The following is an 18,242-nucleotide window of genomic DNA, read 5'->3' as shown; positions in this document are numbered from 1 at the left end:
ATTTCTACCTCCCAAATATATAAAGATAATACAAATTTAGGAGTGTTCTTCTCCTGCTGACTTCAGTCACATCCCATTTTTGAACCCTCAATCTGTTTTACTGAAGATGCTAAGATAGGATATAACCCATCCTCAACTTTCATAATCAGGAAGAATGTCCTTAAGAGATTCAGGAGCAAGCTAATTGGAATGGTTTAAAGGTCCATTTTGTTTTGCTGTAGAGCACGTTGATGCAGAACATGAGACTGAAAAGGGTGGTCATAAAAAACATTATAAAAATAGAAATAATAACTATGAACCAATCCCCTTCGGCAGATATGGAGGAAATAAGAAGAAATTGTCAGTCCATTCACTTTTCAAAGCTGCTGGATTACATCGTAAATGAATTCTGTGTCCCAGCCATCTAGAGGGAAGTCCCCACCACCTTCTATGGCAGGTCACAAACGCCATCACTGAAATCACCTTGATGCTTAGATCAGAAGAAAGTGGATGATTCAGAGAAAGGCCAAAATAGCCACATCTATACCTAAACCATAATTGTGCAATTACAGTTTAGCTGATGATTTCATATCCAAGGCAATGCCCAAAGCATCCTCATTTGGGAGCACATTAAGGCCAGATGGGGTGAAATACTCTTGAAAAGGGAAATACGAACCAAAGGGCAGGCATTTTGAGTAAATGAAAAGCCAGTAGCAGTATTTACCTTCTAGCTTCGCTCTCAAAATCAAAAACTGCTGATGTAGAAATTGTTCCAGTGCTGTTGATTGTGAAGCCAGAGCCCTCCGGGGAAAGGAAGTACTGTTTATTGGACAGGAAAGAGAAAGGAAAATATTGCAGAGACGTTGACATAGCTAGGTTACGCCCACCTCCAAGAACCAGGACTGAAATCTCTTTGCGCTCTGGGCCACCCCCGTCCCTCCTCCCCACCCCACATGAGAAGATCCTCCTTAAATGTTTGCCAGTGATGATGATGATGAAATTGTACTCCATTCAACTGACTTCAAGCCAGATCATTTGCCCTTAAATATTAAAAATAGATTTTCCTAATACAATACATTCCCTATGTTATCTGAACATTTTTCACACTCCAACCAAAGCTAAAATTAAAAAGGAGTTACATTTAGAAAAACATGATGACTGTCTAATGAGAACTTAGAGATTACTTTGTGTTCATTTGGTGGTGCTGAAGGTACACTTTTTGTGGGGGGGGACTTGGGGGACAGAGAGCTGTGGAAGGGGAAAATGGAAATATTGGGATGTCTGTTCATCTCATTTTATGTGTGTAGGTACAGGCAATCCTTTATTAAGTTGTTTTTTTCTTTGACTTTCATTTATACTATCTTCTAGTTTTCTGTTAAATGCTTCAAAAACATTGTCTTTTTTTTTTTTTTTTTTGCGGTACGCGGGCCTCTCACTGTTGTGGCCTCTCCCGTTGCGGAGCACAGGCTCCGGATGTGCAGGCTCAGCGGTCATGGCTCACGGGCCCAGCCGCTCCGCGGCATGTGGGATCCTCCCGGACTGGGGCACGAACCCGTGTCCCCTGCATCAGCAGGTGGACTCTCAACCACTGTGCCACCAGGGAAGCCCTACATTGTCTTTTAATGATCACAACTCTGCCATAGATACTGATATCATTCCCCATTTCACAGATAGGAATTCTGAGGCTTAGAAAATTCAAGTGGCTTGCCTGCAGTCTGAGAGCTGAGCTTTTCATAATGCCTCTTTGCTCACCACACTGCATCCCCAAGAAAAATGCTTTCTTTGTTTTGTTTTGTTTTTGTTTTTTGCCAACGAGGGTAGATGTGGTCAAGGTTTCTAGAATAGGTAAGAATCAAACGAGTAGAAAAGGCTGGGGCAAAAAAAAATCCATGGGAGGATTAATGTGAGTAGTTAATTATACCAAGCACTACTGGTTTAATAATTGTGTAGACCCAGAGATAATTTAATAGAGAAGACTAAACCCAGAAGGATTGCAAAGCTGCCTAAAAATCATTTGGAGACATTTGTGACCTTTTAATTTATTGATTTTCTGATGAATCACAGTGTTCTGATTAATTTAAATTCATACCATCCATTTCTATGCATAAAAATAAGATGGAATTGAGTTCTGCTTTTTCTGTAGAACAATGTTGTAGAAATTAGCATTCAGGAACTGCAGGAAAATCAATACTTACTTTTGGGCAAACAGAGGAATAATGATGCCCATTTCATGGTGGAAGGATGAAGGATGGCTGGTAGTTATATTACTTGAGAGTGCTCAAAATCACTGGTTATATGTAAAATACATGATTATTTAAAAGACACCCGCATTTATGTGTGTAACCACTCAAGAATTGGCAGTTCTCAATTCAATTTCTACATTACAGGGTTGTCAACCATTATTTGGGAACAATATATAGTGGGAAGCTGTGTTTTTATGAGGTTTAATTTTTCATAAAATGAAATGGTCTTTAAAAAAATTGATGGCACTTTTATGAACAGCTCCTGCCATTGTTCTGAGAAGGTTGGAACTGATGGTTGCTAGGCAGCCAGGGCCATCACTGGGAGAGCCACCGAAATGAATGATCCCCAGGACAGGAAGTTAGTCCAAGGGATGAGAAATTAACTCCCTGTGGGACCAGGCACCTTAGATTCATTTTTCCCCATTTTATCTATAACAACACCATCAACTAGTAGAGAAGTATCTCAGCCATAAGAATAACAATGACAGTCTCATCCCAGGTTCAGAATTAGGACAACATCTCATGGGGGGGAAGTATGGCAAGGGGAGCTTTATGTCCTTCTGGATGAACTTACCTTCAAAATCCAGTTTATTCCCTTCTCTGAAAGGCTTGTTCATGACTATTTGCTCTCAGAGAAGCTCAGGAATTAGAAATGTCAGAGCCCAAACTGCAGGCCAAGCCCAGCAAAGAGAGTTAGGGCCTCCATGCTTCAGGAGCAGTGACAGGATTCTTCTGGATTTTTCTGTGTTAATAAAAACAAATGGGGGGCTTCCCTGGTGGTGCAGTGGTTAAGAATCCGTCTGCCAATGCAGCGGACACAGGTTCGAGCCCTGGTCCAGGAAGATCCCACATGCCATGGAGCAAATAAGCCCGTGTGCTACAACTACTGAGCCTGCGCTCTAGAGCCTGCGCACCACAGCTACTGAAGCCCACGCGCCTAGAGCCTATGCTCTGCAACGAGAGAGGCCACTGCAATGAGAAGCCCGCGCACTGCAACAAAGAGTAGCCCCCACTCGTTGCAACTAGAGAAAGCTCACGTGCTGCAACAAAGACCCAACACAGCCAAAAGTAATAAATAAATTAAATAAATTAATTTAAAAAAATGTGATGGCTACCCGTTACTGTGACCCAAATTCTGTGCTAAACATTTTTTCCTGAACTATCTCATTTAATCCTTAAGATGATGCTAACAGATTGGTACTCTTCTAAGCCCCATCTTACAGGTGAGGAAGCTGAGGCTTACAAAGGTCAAGGAAATGGTCCAAGAACATATAACGTGTCAGTGGTTAAGCTGAACCTCAAACCCAGGTCTTTCTGACTCCAGAACCATTATGTGATACTGGCCATCTCATGGGAGACTGTCTCCACGGGGGAAAGGCAGTATATATTTCTATTTTTATTTTATTTATTATTATGTTTTTTTGCGGTACGCGGGCCTCTCACCGCTGTGGCCTCTCCCGTTGCGGAGCACAGGCTCCCAAGGTGGAGGCCCAGCGGCCATGGCTCACGGGCCCAGCCGCTCCGCGGCATGTGGGATCCTCCCGGACCGGGGCACGAACCCGTGTCCCCTGCCTCGGCAGGCGGACTCTCAACCACTGCGCCACTAGGGAAGCCCTATTTCTATTTTTAAAACATTACATTTAAACTTGTTTTTAAATGTTTAGGGTGGGGATTAGAGAATCTACGTGGGTGAAGACAGAGTGACAGTAACTCAATGTTACTGTTTACAGAGAACAGTAAGTAGAGGGAAAGGAAGAGAAGGCAAGGGAAGACTAAGATGAAGCCCAGAAAATCTTTTAACATTTGAAGGTCCAACAGAGGAGGATGAACCAGGAAAGAAAATAAGAGTAGGCAGAAAGATAAAAGAAAAACCCAGAGAGTTTATTATGCATGAAGAACCCTAACAGTATCTACTATTATTGAGTACACTCTGTCAAGCACTGTTCTAAGCCCTCTGCATGTAGGACCTTATTTAATCGTCATAAGAGCCCCAAGGTATATCCTATTATTAACGTCATTACACATAAACTGAGACACAGAGTGGTTAGGGGATTTGCTGAAGTTCACAAAGCCAGAAAGTGGCAAAGCCTAAACTTTAACCTAGGCTAGCTGACGTTAGAATCTGAACTCTTTGCTGAAATACTGTGTGAACTTAGTAGTTTGTCCCAAGGTAATATTTTCTTGAAGGAAATTAGTACAGAAGTACAATCTAAATGTTTTCATAACAAGACATTCTGTGATGTTTTTAAAGCACAAATACTGGCTAATCACAGATCACCTACAAAACCTTTTTATAGGAGAGATACATTCTCAAGAAAATATTTTCAAACTATAAACGAATATGATTCTAGACTAAACATTAATTATGTTAGTATAACCTTGCATTTCAGTCCTATAAGAGCACTCTGTTACATTCACTTTATAAACAATAGGAATAGCTTGCTACCTATACACTTACACTGGAATATTAGAGCCCTCATTCTCTCTAGAACAAAGCCTTATTAACCATATCTAACACATTGTCCCAGTGGCTAGCTAAAGTTACAGATCTTTAATGAAGTGCTGATCATGGTATCTTTGCTGGTTGAACCTAGACTCTGCCTCAGAAGCCTTCTCTATCCATCAGAGAGGGTATGCAAGTTGAAACAGATTTGCCATCCCTGACCGAGCCAGATGTTCCCAGTGGACTTGCCCAGGTATTTATTATACACCTGGTAGCAGTTACAGCATCTGAAAAGCTAACTTTACAAACCATCTTGCAATGTTCGTCGGCCTGTGGCTCAAGGACCACCTACACATTAAGAACCTTCATCCGCGAGTCAATTGTTAAAGCTGGGATTCAGTGGGAATTCATTACACTGTTCTCTCTACTTTTATATATGGATGAAATTTCCATAAATGTTTATTAGATACACAGACCTACTTGATTCAGAATACCTGGGGCAGGGAGGCCTGGGAATGTAAATTTTTAGCAGGCTGACAAGAGTGACTTTTAGGTACCCTAAAATTGGTTCTTTTAGAGTGATTCTCAACCTTGGCTGTACAGCAGATTCACTTGGGGAACTTTAAACACGCCAATGTTCAGACCACCTCCCAGATGAATGAAATCAGAATCTCTGGGCGGGGGCAGGGGGTTGTCATCTGGGCATCAGTATTTTTTTTTTTTTTTTTGTGGTACGTGGGCCTCTCACTGTTGTGGCCTCTCCCGTTGCGGAGCACAGGCTCCGGATGCACAGGCTCAGCGGCCATGGCTCACGGGCCCAGCCGCTCCGCGGCACGTGGGATCTTCCCAGACGGGCACGAACCCGCGTCCCCTGCAGTGGCAGGCAGACTCTCAACCACTGCGCCACCAGGGAAGCCCTGGGCATCAGTATTTTTCAAAACTCTTTGGATATCTTCACAGTGCAGTCACGTCTGAGATCTATTGATACAGCACACCCTACCTCTTCTCACACATCAGTAGTCTATTTAGGTCCCACAATTTTCATGCACTGAAAGGTACAAAGGTATCCAAGGGGATCTGGGAAGAGCATGGATATTGTCTCATACTGTCTCTAGAACTTCCTTTGTTACGGCAGCTGAAAACAATTGTTGGGCCAACTTGTACTAGAAAGTAGAGTTAGTTACCACACACACTCTTTCACAGGTTTCCACCAGATGGGTTAACTCTGCATGATTTAAAGAATGGTTTATATAGATGCTCCTAGAGTCCAGTGGCCTTAAATTTTAGCCTCTGTCTTAGGGATTCCCCAGCAACTGATCCAGAGGTGAAAATTTCTGTGCAAGAGATTTATTCATTAAGTACTCCAGGAAGACTAAGGTGGAAGTTGGGGAAACAGGACAGAGAAGGGGAGGAAGCCAAGCAAATGGCTACCTCCAAAGCCCACAGAAGCAGTTTCAGCCTGATGCCACAGGGAAGCTGTGGAGGGGACCTCATGCCTCTGAGTTTTCCCCACTCAAAGAAGAGGAGATGGGGCTTTCCTACCCTTGCACCCCTCATTCAGTGGTTAAGGGCTACCCGAGAGAGATGGAAATTCCCAGGTGCTTCCTGCCCTTGGAAGTGCAAGAAAAGTCCAAGGACCGTCCTCCTCTTGCTGGAGGAAGCAAAAACACATTGAAGTTGGCGGAAGGAAGCGGGGAGCATCACACAGAAAAGGTACAAAGGTATCCAAGGAGATCTGGGAAGAGTATGGATATTATCCCCTACAGTCTCTAAAACGTCCTCTGTTACAAGCAGCTGAAAACAATTGTTCGCCTGACTCAGGCTAGAGAGCAGAGATATTAAGAAACCCAACACCTTCCACGGAACAGTTCACTGTCCCATATTCTTTGATAATTCTGAAGGTAAGTAGGATTCATTTCAACTCTGAATTGATTGGTAAGGGCTACCCAGAGCCTTTTACTGAGAAAGACCGCGAGCTCCGGTTGGAAAAGTGTCACGTTCGATTAGTGATGCCTGCCACAAGCAAATGAGAAGGCAATCACAGTAGGTAGTCTCAGAGAACTTTGATATCTAAGATATCACTAGATTGCCTGGACAAGTTTTTAAAAACACTGATGCCTGAATCCCACCTCCAGCGATTCTGATTTAGTCAGGAGGGAACCCGGCATCTGTGTTTTATTAAAGCATCCCAAGTGACTATATTATTGCCGCAAAGGTAAAGAACCACAGTAATATTCAGATAAATCGACATGCTGCTTCCCAGTTGTCCCAGGAAATGTTTTCAGGCATACTTTAAAAGAACGAAATAAATCCTCCAAAACCCAAATATTTTATTTATAATTCCTTTCTCAGTCTCATAAAAATGTCTTTTCAAACATGAACAGCAGAACACTTTTGTTTGTTTCGTCTTTTCTTGAAACTTCAATACAATGTAGACTTTGAATAGGCTAGTCATGGCCAAATCTTCAATTGCCTTGTATGAATAGACTTAAATTACTGATTTCTATTCACACATTCTTCAAATACTTACATTTTGATATGCATCTCTGAAAGGCAATGGTCTTTACCTATTGAAAACATTGCTTGAATATATATACTTGCAATTTGTAAGGCAAAAAAATAACTTGTCTGATGTGAGTCAATGTAATTGTTTGTTACAAGATCATTTAGCAAGAGCAGGACTACTGGCTAAATTATGTTACAAGCTTGCATGCCATCTTGTGGAGGATGGTGCAAGTGATGTAATTACAAAGTAAATACTCCAAAAAAATATTTATTAAAAATATGACTGTGAGGGCCTCCCTGGTGGCGCAGTGGTTGAGAGTCCGCCTGCCGATGCAGGGGACACGGGTTCGTGCCCCGGTCCGGGAGGATCCCATATGCCGCGGAGCGGCTGGGCCTGTGAGCCGTGGCCGCTGAGCCTGCGCATCCGGAGCCTGTGCTCCGCAACGGGAGAGGCCACAACAGTGAGAGGCCCGCATACCGCAAAAAAAAATATATATATATGACTGTGGTTTTCTCCAAACATCTGCCTTTCGTGTGGAGAATTAAAGATTTTTTTTCTAGGTAATTAAAGCTTTTCTTAAAATCACTTTTTTCCCCAATTATATACTATTCTAAGCAAAATTTTTCTTTAGCTTGAATAACCCAGATAATTATCTCAATTCTCAAATTCATTTAGCGAGTATATGCCAAAACGATATATTTCATCACATGCCAGAACTTGACAAGTATGTCATATTGTAGGATTTAACCCTTTCCCCCCTTTCTCTTGGTGTCACAAAGAGATGAAATTTTAAGGTGAGGTTAGGGTAGAAGACCACGCCATTGGAGCAACTCAGAAATAAATCTTTTGGATACATACCCAGAAGTGAGATTGCTAAATCATGTGTAGTTTACTTTTAATTTTTTGAGGAACCTCCATACTGTTTTACATAGTGGCTGAACCATTGTGCAGCCCCATCAACAGTGTACAAGCTTTCCAATTTCTCCACATCCTTACCAGTACTTGCTGTCTTTGTTTTAGTTTGTTTGGTGGTTGTTGTTGTTTTTTGTAACAGCCATACTGACCCTTATAAGATGATAACTCGTGTTTTTGATTTGCATTTCCCTGATGGTTAGTGACATTGAGCATTTTTTATAGACTTCTGGCCATTGTATGTCTTTGGAAAAATGTCTGTTCAAGTCCTTAGCCCATTTTTAAATTGGGTCATTAGGGGGGTTTTTGCTATTGAGTTGTAGGAATGGCCCCCCCACACAAATGAAACTTAAAAAATTGAAAGTGTAGGGCTTCCCTGGTGGCACAGTGGTTGAGAGTCCGCCTGCCGATGCAGGGGACACGGGTTCGTGCCCCGGTCCGGGAAGATCCCACATGCCGCGGAGCGGCTGGGCCCGTGAGCCATGGCCGCTGGGCCTGCGCATCCGGAGCCTGTGCTCCGCAACGGGAGAGGCCACAACAGTGAGAGGCCCGCGTAAGGCAAAAAAAGAAAAAAAAAATTGAAAGTGTAGATGCTATCCAAAGGAAACATGGGCCTTTTCCCTAAAATGATTATACTTAAAAACAGGCCATTAAAACCAGAATTGCCACCCCAAATTATAAAGCAAAATTTACATATTATGGTTTCTAACTCAATAGACTGATCCTTTTCTCCCTTTAATGTTTGTTTTTACAGCTGAGTTATAACATAGGAGTATATAATTAAAATCCTCAGGTCCGTAATTATAAGCTCTACTGCAGTATAACTGTTGAGTCTTTTGATGATTCCATCACTAATTATGCCTCTTAGAAGATCCAAATATCACTTTACCATAAAAATCTGATCATCGTCAGCTTTCAGTCAATATGCTTGACTGAACGGAAAATATTATTTATTTCCATATAAAATCTGGGCTGCAATGATTCATTGTACATATTTTATCAAAGAGGGAAAAATAATAGAAACAGATTTATTTTTGTCATTAAATGGCATATCTTTTATCTTTAAAGGGCTACCATGAAACTTCCAGAAATTATTCTTTATTGGAATTTAAAAAAAAAATCTTTCCAGCAAGTTATTAGTATGCTGGTTTAGTTAGCTGATTATTTCCTTATCCTATTATATAATGCCCAAAAGAAAGTAAAAGTTTATTAATGAAATGATGATATATATCCAAGATCTATATTCTAAGATTTGTCACTAACTTTGGAATACCTTGTATGAGATATTTTACCTTGAAATAGAGTGATTAAATGTTATTTCATGAAAATAGTCCTATTATATCTAATTTTCATCCTTCTCACCCTCAACCCTACTGTCATCTCTCCCACTGTCCCGCCATTTCTTGTCCTCAAAGCCAGGGCTTATGTTTACAAGCTGCTAATTAGCTGTTTTGATAGACACAGTAAGGCACAACATAGTACTCTGAAAACTAACTTTGAGGGAATAAGTTTATTTCACCATGAAGAAAGGAAAAGACAGAATACATGTTGAGCAAGATACCTCTCTCCCTGCTACTATCTTGTTCATGATAGTCAAGAGGCATCTATACTTCCCCAGGAAGTAGGATTCTTAAAGCAAAATTGAATTGAGACAATGTACATGGATTTCTAAAACTGCCTCTCTATGTAATAGATAATAGAGAAAGCCACATGCAACCCCCTTACCACCACTACTCCCACAACCATGGAACCAGGAAGGTTAAGATGGTCACATGGGGGGGGTTGGTAATATGGATGGGGTGTGACATGGAGAGTTGGGGTACAGTAGAGACCCAGGGAAGCATTGGAAAGACCTCTGTGGGGAGGAGTAGGGTCAGCTTCAAGTCACCCAGGGATTTCAGTACTATGGGGTGGGAAAGAAGGGGGATCTTCTATCTGCAGCCATTTTTTAATCATCCCTAGATGGACCCCAGATATTGCTGACTTGCCCTTTCTGGAAACTCCCTAGCTGCCTTCTCCCCACTTTCTGTTTGAAATTAATATAGCTACTCCAGCTTTCCAGGAATTGCTGTTAACATGGTATTTCTTTTTCTACCCCTTTACTTTGAGCCTATTGGTGTTTTTATATTTAAAGTATGTTTCTTACAGACATTATATAGTTGGGCCTTGTTTTTGTTTTTGTTTTTGTCTTCATCCACTCTGACAATCTCTGTCTTTGAATTGATGCATTTGGACCCTTTGTATTAGTTGAATTCATATCTACCACATTTGTAACTGTTTTTTTTTTTTTTAAGAAGATGTTGGAGGTAGGAGTTTATTGATTTATTTATTTATTTTTGCTGTGTTGGGTCTTCGTTTCTGTGCGAGGGCTTTCTCTAGTTGTGGCAAGCGGGGGCCACTCTTCATCGCGGTGCGCGGGCCTCTCACTGTCGCGGCCTCTCTTGTTGCGGAGCACAGGCTCCAGACACGCAGGCTCAGCAGTTGTGGCTCACGGGCCCAGTTGCTCCGCGGCATGTGGGATCCTCCCAGATCAGGGCTCGAACCCATGTCCCCTGCATTGGCAGGCAGATTCTCAACCACTGTGCCACCAGGGAAGCCCTGTAACTGTTTTCTATTCATTGCAATTGTCCTTTGTTTTTTCCCTCTTTGTTTTTTTTTGTTTGTTTTTTTTTTTGCGGTACGCGGGCCTCTCACTGTTGCGGCCTCTCCCGTTGCGGAGCACAGGCTCCGGACGCGCAGGCTCAGCGGCCATGGCTCACGGGCCCAGCCGCTCCGCGGCATGCGGGATCCTCCCGGACCGGGGCACGAACCCGTGTCCCCCGCATCGGCAGGCAGACCCCCAACCACTGCGCCACCAGGGAAGCCCTCCCTCTTTGTTTTAACTGAACATTTTATATGATTCCATTTTGTCTTCTTTATTAGCATATCAGTTTCACTTCTTAATTTTTTGTTATTGCCTCAATTTCTAATGTACATTTTTAACTAACCTAAACGTAGCTTCACATAACACTATATTGCTTTCTAGAGACTGCAACAATAACAGTATAGGTAGCTTATACCAGGGTATTCCCAATTCCTCTCTCCTGCTGCTTGTGATACTGCTTTCATTTCACTTAACAATATGCTATAATCTTCTACTACATTGTTACTATTAAATAAAATTTTCTTTTAGTGAACTAAAAATAGAAAATTATTTTACCTTTATTTCTTTCTTCTCTCATACTTTTCCTTTCTTTATGTAGATACAAGTTTTTTACCTATATTATTTTCCTTCTTACTGATGAACTTCCTTTGACATTTCTTGCAGGCCAAGTATGCTGGTAATCAATTTCCTCACTTTGTGTTTGACTGAAAAAAGTCTTTATTCCTCCTTAGCTTTTGAAGGACAATTTCACTGGATATAGACTTCTTGTTGATTTCTTTTTTTCCTTTGAGCATTTAAAATATTTCACTCCACTCTCTTTTTGCTTGCACAGTTTCTAACAACAAGTCTGCTCTATTTCTTATCTTTGTCCCTCTACAGGTATGGTGTTCATTTTCCTGTGGCTTCTATCAAGATTTTCTCTTTGTCTTTGGGTTTCTGAACTTTGAATATGATTTGCCTAAGGGCATGTGTGTACGTGTGTGTATCCAGATGAGATAAGGTTCAGGAAAATTCTTTTCTCCAAGAGGGTAGCCTTTGTTAGGAGAAAGCTCTGGGTTTATTTCACATTGATTCTTTTCTCTCTCTCGCTCTCCCCAAGCCACAGGTGATATTTTTTGAATCTTCACTGTGAAAACCTAATTAATGGAGTTCCTGGTGGTAAAAACTATGAAAGTGTGGGGTCCACCTAAGACTGTGGCACCCAGCACTTTGTCTCATGGTAGTCCACCTTCAGCCTCCAGCAATTCATCAGAATTACCATGATAAGTCTTTATACCTGCTCATGGCTCTAGCAGTTTCTGCTCCAAGTAAGCAGAAATTGGCTGTGACTCTTGGGATTCACCAGTCTATCCACATTTTAGAGTGCTGGTTCCTCCTGATGGGTCCAAGAAAAGTCTTTGATTTTCAGCTTGTTCAGGATAAGAGGTCTTACTTTTTCTGTCTCTAAGAACAATCCATGAACCAGAGTTTCGGGGATCTTTGAACATGTACAGTAGCAATGGTGGTACAGCATGAAAAATCTTAGTCCTGGAACGTAGTGAGTCTAGATATATAAAAATCCACTCGTGTTACATTAATTATTGTGGGCCAGGTCTTCATCTAGAATTTCATCTTTCATCATTATAACAACCCCAGAGATATGTCATGTTTTATCAATCTTACAGCAGCATCTAGTATAATCTTTCTACCCTGTGGCGTTCTCGATAGGCATTACATGAAAAGTTAACAGGTGTTACATTTCATTTAAAAAGTGCTATGGACTAATAATTACAACAAATCAGATTAAACAAACATCTCTCTATTAGAGAACTCCTCAGGGAATTTAATATGCTGGGTATTGCGAATTCAGAGGAGATAAGTAGACATCATTTCCCTAAATCATTTGATCATAGGATGTTTTATTTTTCTCTTGGAGCATCTGGTGGGACTTGTGTTTGGTGGAATACACTTTGGTATGGTTTTGGTAGTATGAGAAGAAACACACTGGCTTCAGAGCAAAAGGGTCATGGGTTTGAATTTCAACTACACTAATTATTTTTTAGGCAAATTGCTTAATCCTATTAGCCTAATGGTGCTCATCTATAAATTAAAGGCATAATACATTAGCTTATTGATCCATTACTTAATATCATAATAGACAGTAGCATCTGCTTCAGGGATTAACATAGGGATTCAATGATATAAGGTATATGCCTGTCACCTGATAAACACTTAACAGTTATTAATGTCATTATTATTATCATCATACACCAGACTCCAAAAGGGTGGTAAGCTCTTTCCCAGATTAGAACCAGTTTTTCTCTGAACCGATGTGAAGTCAAATGCAAATGAAAGTTGTTGCCCAGTCATGAATACTTGAATAACACATCTGGTCTGATCTCCTGTGTTAGAAGGATGTGTGTAGGAGTGGATCTAAGTGTAAGTTTCCACGGCCTATATCAACACTGAAATGTCATTCCATGTTTGGTAAGATTCACAAAGAACATTGCATGAGACTTCCAAATATGGCCCAGCAACCAATTCTCTTCTGAGAAAAGTATAGGGTCAGGGCCAAAAGCATTTAATCTCTATGACCAAGCATTTGGGAGTCTTTCATTTGAAATGAATTACTTGCATTAATTGGCTACTAAGTCACTGTGATTGCATATTAAAGTCACAGCTAAGCCCTATTGGACTGTGATGTGTTTTCCACACTAAAATGTCAATATGGTGGGTGACCTGCCATGCAGAACACCAGGGAAGCAATTGCAATATGATATCTGGTGCCCGTGTGGCTGGAGTTGCTCAGTGCTGGACTCAACACTATAATCTTGAATAGGTTGATTTGGAGCAATATGCATGATTAGGTGGCTTAATTGCATGTTGTAAAGGAAGCTGTGACCTTTCCATTCCCATCCTGGATGGATATTGTGCTCGTGGGAGGAGGAGAAGACAAATGTGTGGGAGGGAACTTGACAACAGCAGTGTTCATTCGTATAATTACTTGAGTGTATTCAATACCTTAAAAAACCATACGGACAATGCCTCAGATGTTAGTGGCCATCTATTGTTTAAAAAAATTTTTGTAAAAGTCAAGTTGCCTTGGATAAGGACCAAGTAGCATTACCAGTAAATTGTAAATGTTGAAAGTACTGCATCAGCATGAACAATTCTCTAATTTTTCACCAATTTAGAAAAGTCATACAACATTAAAAATTTAAGCCCATGATATTCTTGTCTATCAATCCATTAGCTAAAACTGTTACAGCCTAATAATGTCATAACGATTCCATATGACATCAAAAATTAAGACAGTAATATAAATCCTGTCATTTGCAAGATATTTTACAGTTGAAAAACTACTTTTAAGTCCATTATAACATGAGAGAAAGCAGTATGAGAGAAGACAAAGCAGATATCATTTTCCCAATTTTACAGCTGAAGCAGAGAAGCAGGCGTGTAAAAGACTTAGAGCAGTAAAGTTGGGACTTAAATCCAAGCCTCTTGGCACAAAATCCACAGTTTCATCCCCCTCCCATGGTATCTATACCTAGAGGACACCTATTCTAAATAAGCTCATTCTTGGGGCATTATCAAGCCTGAGGACCAGACCTAGTGCTTTGAAATACAAGTTAATTCTGCCAGGAAGTTGTACTGTTTCACAACAGTATGTGTAGCCAAAATCCCCAAGAATGAGATGAAATGCTTGGCATCTTTTGACCAAAGTTACCTAAGGATTAGGCTGGGCCTGCCTGTGCACAGTGAAATGCACCAGAAGGGAAGAAATTACTCAGACAACCCAGGCTTCTTTCATTTTCACCTGAAATGTCCTCATAATTGAGGCAAAAGTTATGTTTGGAACGTGAATTGTGAGCATAATTGACCTGGTTATCTCCATGGCTCTATCTGTGAACACAGCCACACATAAAACCACCAGGCACTGATAGTCTTTGCCCCAAAGCATAAATTACCTCGAAAACAGCATCCTCTGGATGCTTGGCCGCTGCTCTGTAAATGACTGTGCCAGGGGCAGTGTCTTCTAGGATATCAATCTCATTAACTGCCAGAAAATGTAAAATAGACGTCCTTGAGTGAGTGTCACCATCATAAGCCCAGAAACTCCTCATTCAATCCTGGATCTTAGATAAAACAATGCATTGTGCTTGCTCTGTACAGATGTTTTTATAGGGTGATTCCCATTAATCATAATAATAATAGACATCATTTATCAAGTGTCTATCATGTATCAGGTATAGAGCAAAGAGGTATATAAATTTAAATAATAACAATATTGAACATTTCCTGAGTGCTTATAACTGCTAAGCACTCAAAACCATTGGTGACTATTCTTTCCATTTTACTGAGGATTAGAAAGAGTAAGTAACTCAAGGTTACACAGCTAATACGTTATTGGGTACTATTATTGTCTGATTATTAATGTCTGTCCTTTCCTTAAGTTTGCCTTCTTTCTATCCATTTTTAAAACATTGGGGACCATAAACTTACATATTTACTAGTCAAACCACTCTTCAGGGATCAGGAACACTGGGGCAGAGGGAGACCCCTCAGTGCTGGAGGAAAGGACCCACCCCTGGAGAAGCTGCTGCACCATTTTGCCAAGGGGACAGGATTTGTGGAGCAAAGGCATCCACAGCCTGCTTGGACTCTAGTCAGGACACTGGCTGGGCCATCCCGTAAGCAAAGGTGCATGGCATGTCCACCAGCAACCTGGCACCAGGCTCACTGATTTAGAAGTCAGAAGAGTATGAGTTCACCTTGGATCTGCCCTTAAGGAGTTTATCCTCTGCTTGGAAAAGGGAATGGAAGGAAACGAACACGTATCCAACACCTCCTGTGTGCCTGGCACTAGGGTTGGCCTGTGAACACACTCTCTCAGGTGACTTTCATCAAGAAGGGACTAATATCTCAGTTTAACTACTGGGGACACTGAGGCTCAGGCAGGATGAGTAACTGTCCCTAGTCAGTGACCATCCCAACATCTAAGCCTCAAATGCTTACGCTTTTAATAAAGAACGTGGATCATCCACACGTAGGTGTTAAATATTTGACTACCTAGAAAAAGGCAGAGTTGAGAATAAATGAGACGAGAGTGAGACAAAGAGATCCATACGTGGTGAAAACCAAATAGAAAGGGACGGGGAGAGAGAAAAAGAGGGAGAGGGAGAGAGAGAGAGAGAGAGAGAGAGCACAAAAAGGACTTGATCCCTGCCTTCATGAAGCATCTAACCCAATGACATAGACATGCTATTCATTAAATCATCACACAAATAAAGGAATAATTTTAGTACATAATAAACAGATAAATGAATAATTCTTAACAGTGAGCAAGTTACTTCACCTTTCTAAGCCTGGTGACTCATCTATACAATGGAATGCAAATAGCACGTACCTCCAGTGCTCTCAGCATTAAATAAACTAATCCATCTGTTGCTCTTAGCATAGTGCCTGCTACATAGTGCCCAGTGAGTGGCAGTCAAGTATCATTATTTGTTATCATTATTCTCTTTATCACTCTTATAACTGTGTCCTATTAGAGGACACAGGGCATGATGCCGACATACATATGTCCACAGTGTCCTTCCTTCCCCAAGAGAAGAGCTCTGTACCTTGGTCTCTTTGAGCAAGGGATCCGATGAAGATGGGTGTCTCATTCACAACTGCAATCTGGATTAAAATGGTCTGTGAGGCTGTTGCCCCTTGATCGTCTATGGCATAAATTATCAGAGGCTAGAGAGCCACCATCTCAAAGTCCAGCTTGGGTACTCCAGTGGTGAATAATGAAAAATTTTTTTAAATGCAGAATAATGGAATGAATTACTGGTTTCCTAAAGATGTAGACAGAATATTTTAGATCTATAATTCTCACTATGAATCAGCACTTTAAAAAAAAGGAATAAAAACCTTGTATTTAAAAAGTGGAAGCAGGGACTTCCCTGGTGGTCCAGTGGTTAAGACTCTGTGCTCCCAATACAGGGGGCCTGGGTTCAATCCCTGGTCAGGGAACTAGATCCCGCATGTCTGCATGCTGCAACTAAAGATGCCCCATGCCGCAGCTAAGACCCGGCACCGCCAAATAAATAAATATTAAAAATAAAATAAAATAAAAATAAAAAATGGAAGCAAGGGGATCTGGTTTCTTAAAAACCTCCATGAACAGAGAATTCACGCATGTTGTATCAAATGGTTTCCCCTTCATCCAGCCCACTTTTCCATGTTATTCTTCCAAATGACAAAGCTGATCACATCCCTTCGCCTACTCTAATTTGTCACAGTTTATCCTAAGCACTTTACAAATAGCTCATTCTATCCTTGCTATGGATACTATTATTGGGTGCATTTTACAGATGTAGAAATTGAGGCTTGTAGAAGTTAAGCAACTCAGCCAAGTTTTCGCAGACAGAAATATAATAGCTCTGGACTCCATTTGACATCACGCTTATGCTCCTACTCCTAATCATTAGCCTAAACTGCCTAGCACCTCAAAAATGGATAGAAAGGAGCATAAGAGTCTTTTTCCTCCCCCATTCAGTCACCCCAAATCTCTTACTCTGTGTTTTCCATGATTGTTTCACACTGGTTTTCAGGGGTTTTTAAATAAATTTATTTATTTATTTATTTAATTTTGGATGCATTGGGTCTTCGTTGCTGCGTGCAGGCTTTCTCTAGCTGCAGCCAGCCGGGGCTACTGTTCATTGCAGTGCACGGCCTTCTCATTGCGGTGGCTTCTCTTGTTGCGAAGCACGGGCTCTAGGCATGCAGGCTTCAGTAGTTGTGGCACACAGGTTCAATAGTTGTGGCTCACAGGCTTAGTTGCTTCACGGCATGTGGGATCTTCCCGGACCAGGGCTTGAACCCATGTTCCCTGCATTGGCAGGAGGATTCTTAACCACTGTGCCACCCAGGAAATCCCTCACACTGGTTTTTGAACTTCTCTCTTCAGGGATCCCCTGAGGTTGAAAAACAAGAGAACTGGGTTCAAGTCCACGTCCACTATGAAATGGCTCCAAGACTTTGGCCATGACCCTTCAGGTCTCTAATTTGGATTTCTTCACCCTCACGTGAAAGCCTTCTATGTTCTGTTGCTAATGTCCTTTCCATGTCTGGTCTGATATGGGTGGGTTGGGAAATTCTTGTTTCTAAAGCTTTTCTCACTGGTAAAGTTACAGAAAATAAAGATTTTATTGAGTAGTAAAACCCACTGAAAGTTTGGCCACTTGTCTTTGGATGTTCTATGTCAAACCATGAACCCCTTGTCCATAATGATGATGGATTTTATTGAGCACTTTCTATGTGCCAGGCATTGCTCTCAGCTTTTGACATCATTTAAACATCAAAACAAACTCACAAGGAAGATAACATTATTACTCCCATTTCACAGAAGAGGCATCTGAAGTTTGGACTATATAATACAGCTAGGAAAGTCACACTGCTGGAAGAGGCAGTACTTGGACCTGACCCCTGCCAGTCTATCCCAGGTCTCTTGCACTGACCCACACCACCTCTGGCAGTTACCCC

At 41.3% G+C, this 18,242-nt stretch overlaps 1 protein-coding gene across 1 annotated transcript in view; it reads right to left on the bottom strand.

Moving 5' to 3' along the window:
* LOC307058873 (uncharacterized protein) overlaps positions 1–18,242 on the bottom strand; it is a gene marked incomplete at both ends in the record, with an annotated part of 77,913 nt that overhangs the window by 51,391 nt on the left and 8,280 nt on the right. Inside the window, 4 exon segments of the mRNA XM_079712580.1 lie at positions 704–798; positions 14,678–14,766; positions 16,334–16,454; positions 16,458–16,502. Coding sequence (XP_079568706.1) covers positions 704–798; positions 14,678–14,766; positions 16,334–16,454; positions 16,458–16,502 — 350 coding nt within the window.

This window comes from Hyperoodon ampullatus, assembly GCF_949752795.1.
Source record: "Hyperoodon ampullatus genome assembly, chromosome: 10".
In the NCBI taxonomy this organism is placed as follows: domain Eukaryota; kingdom Metazoa; phylum Chordata; class Mammalia; order Artiodactyla; family Ziphiidae; genus Hyperoodon; species Hyperoodon ampullatus.
This window is presented reverse-complemented; position numbering and strand designations above follow the sequence as displayed.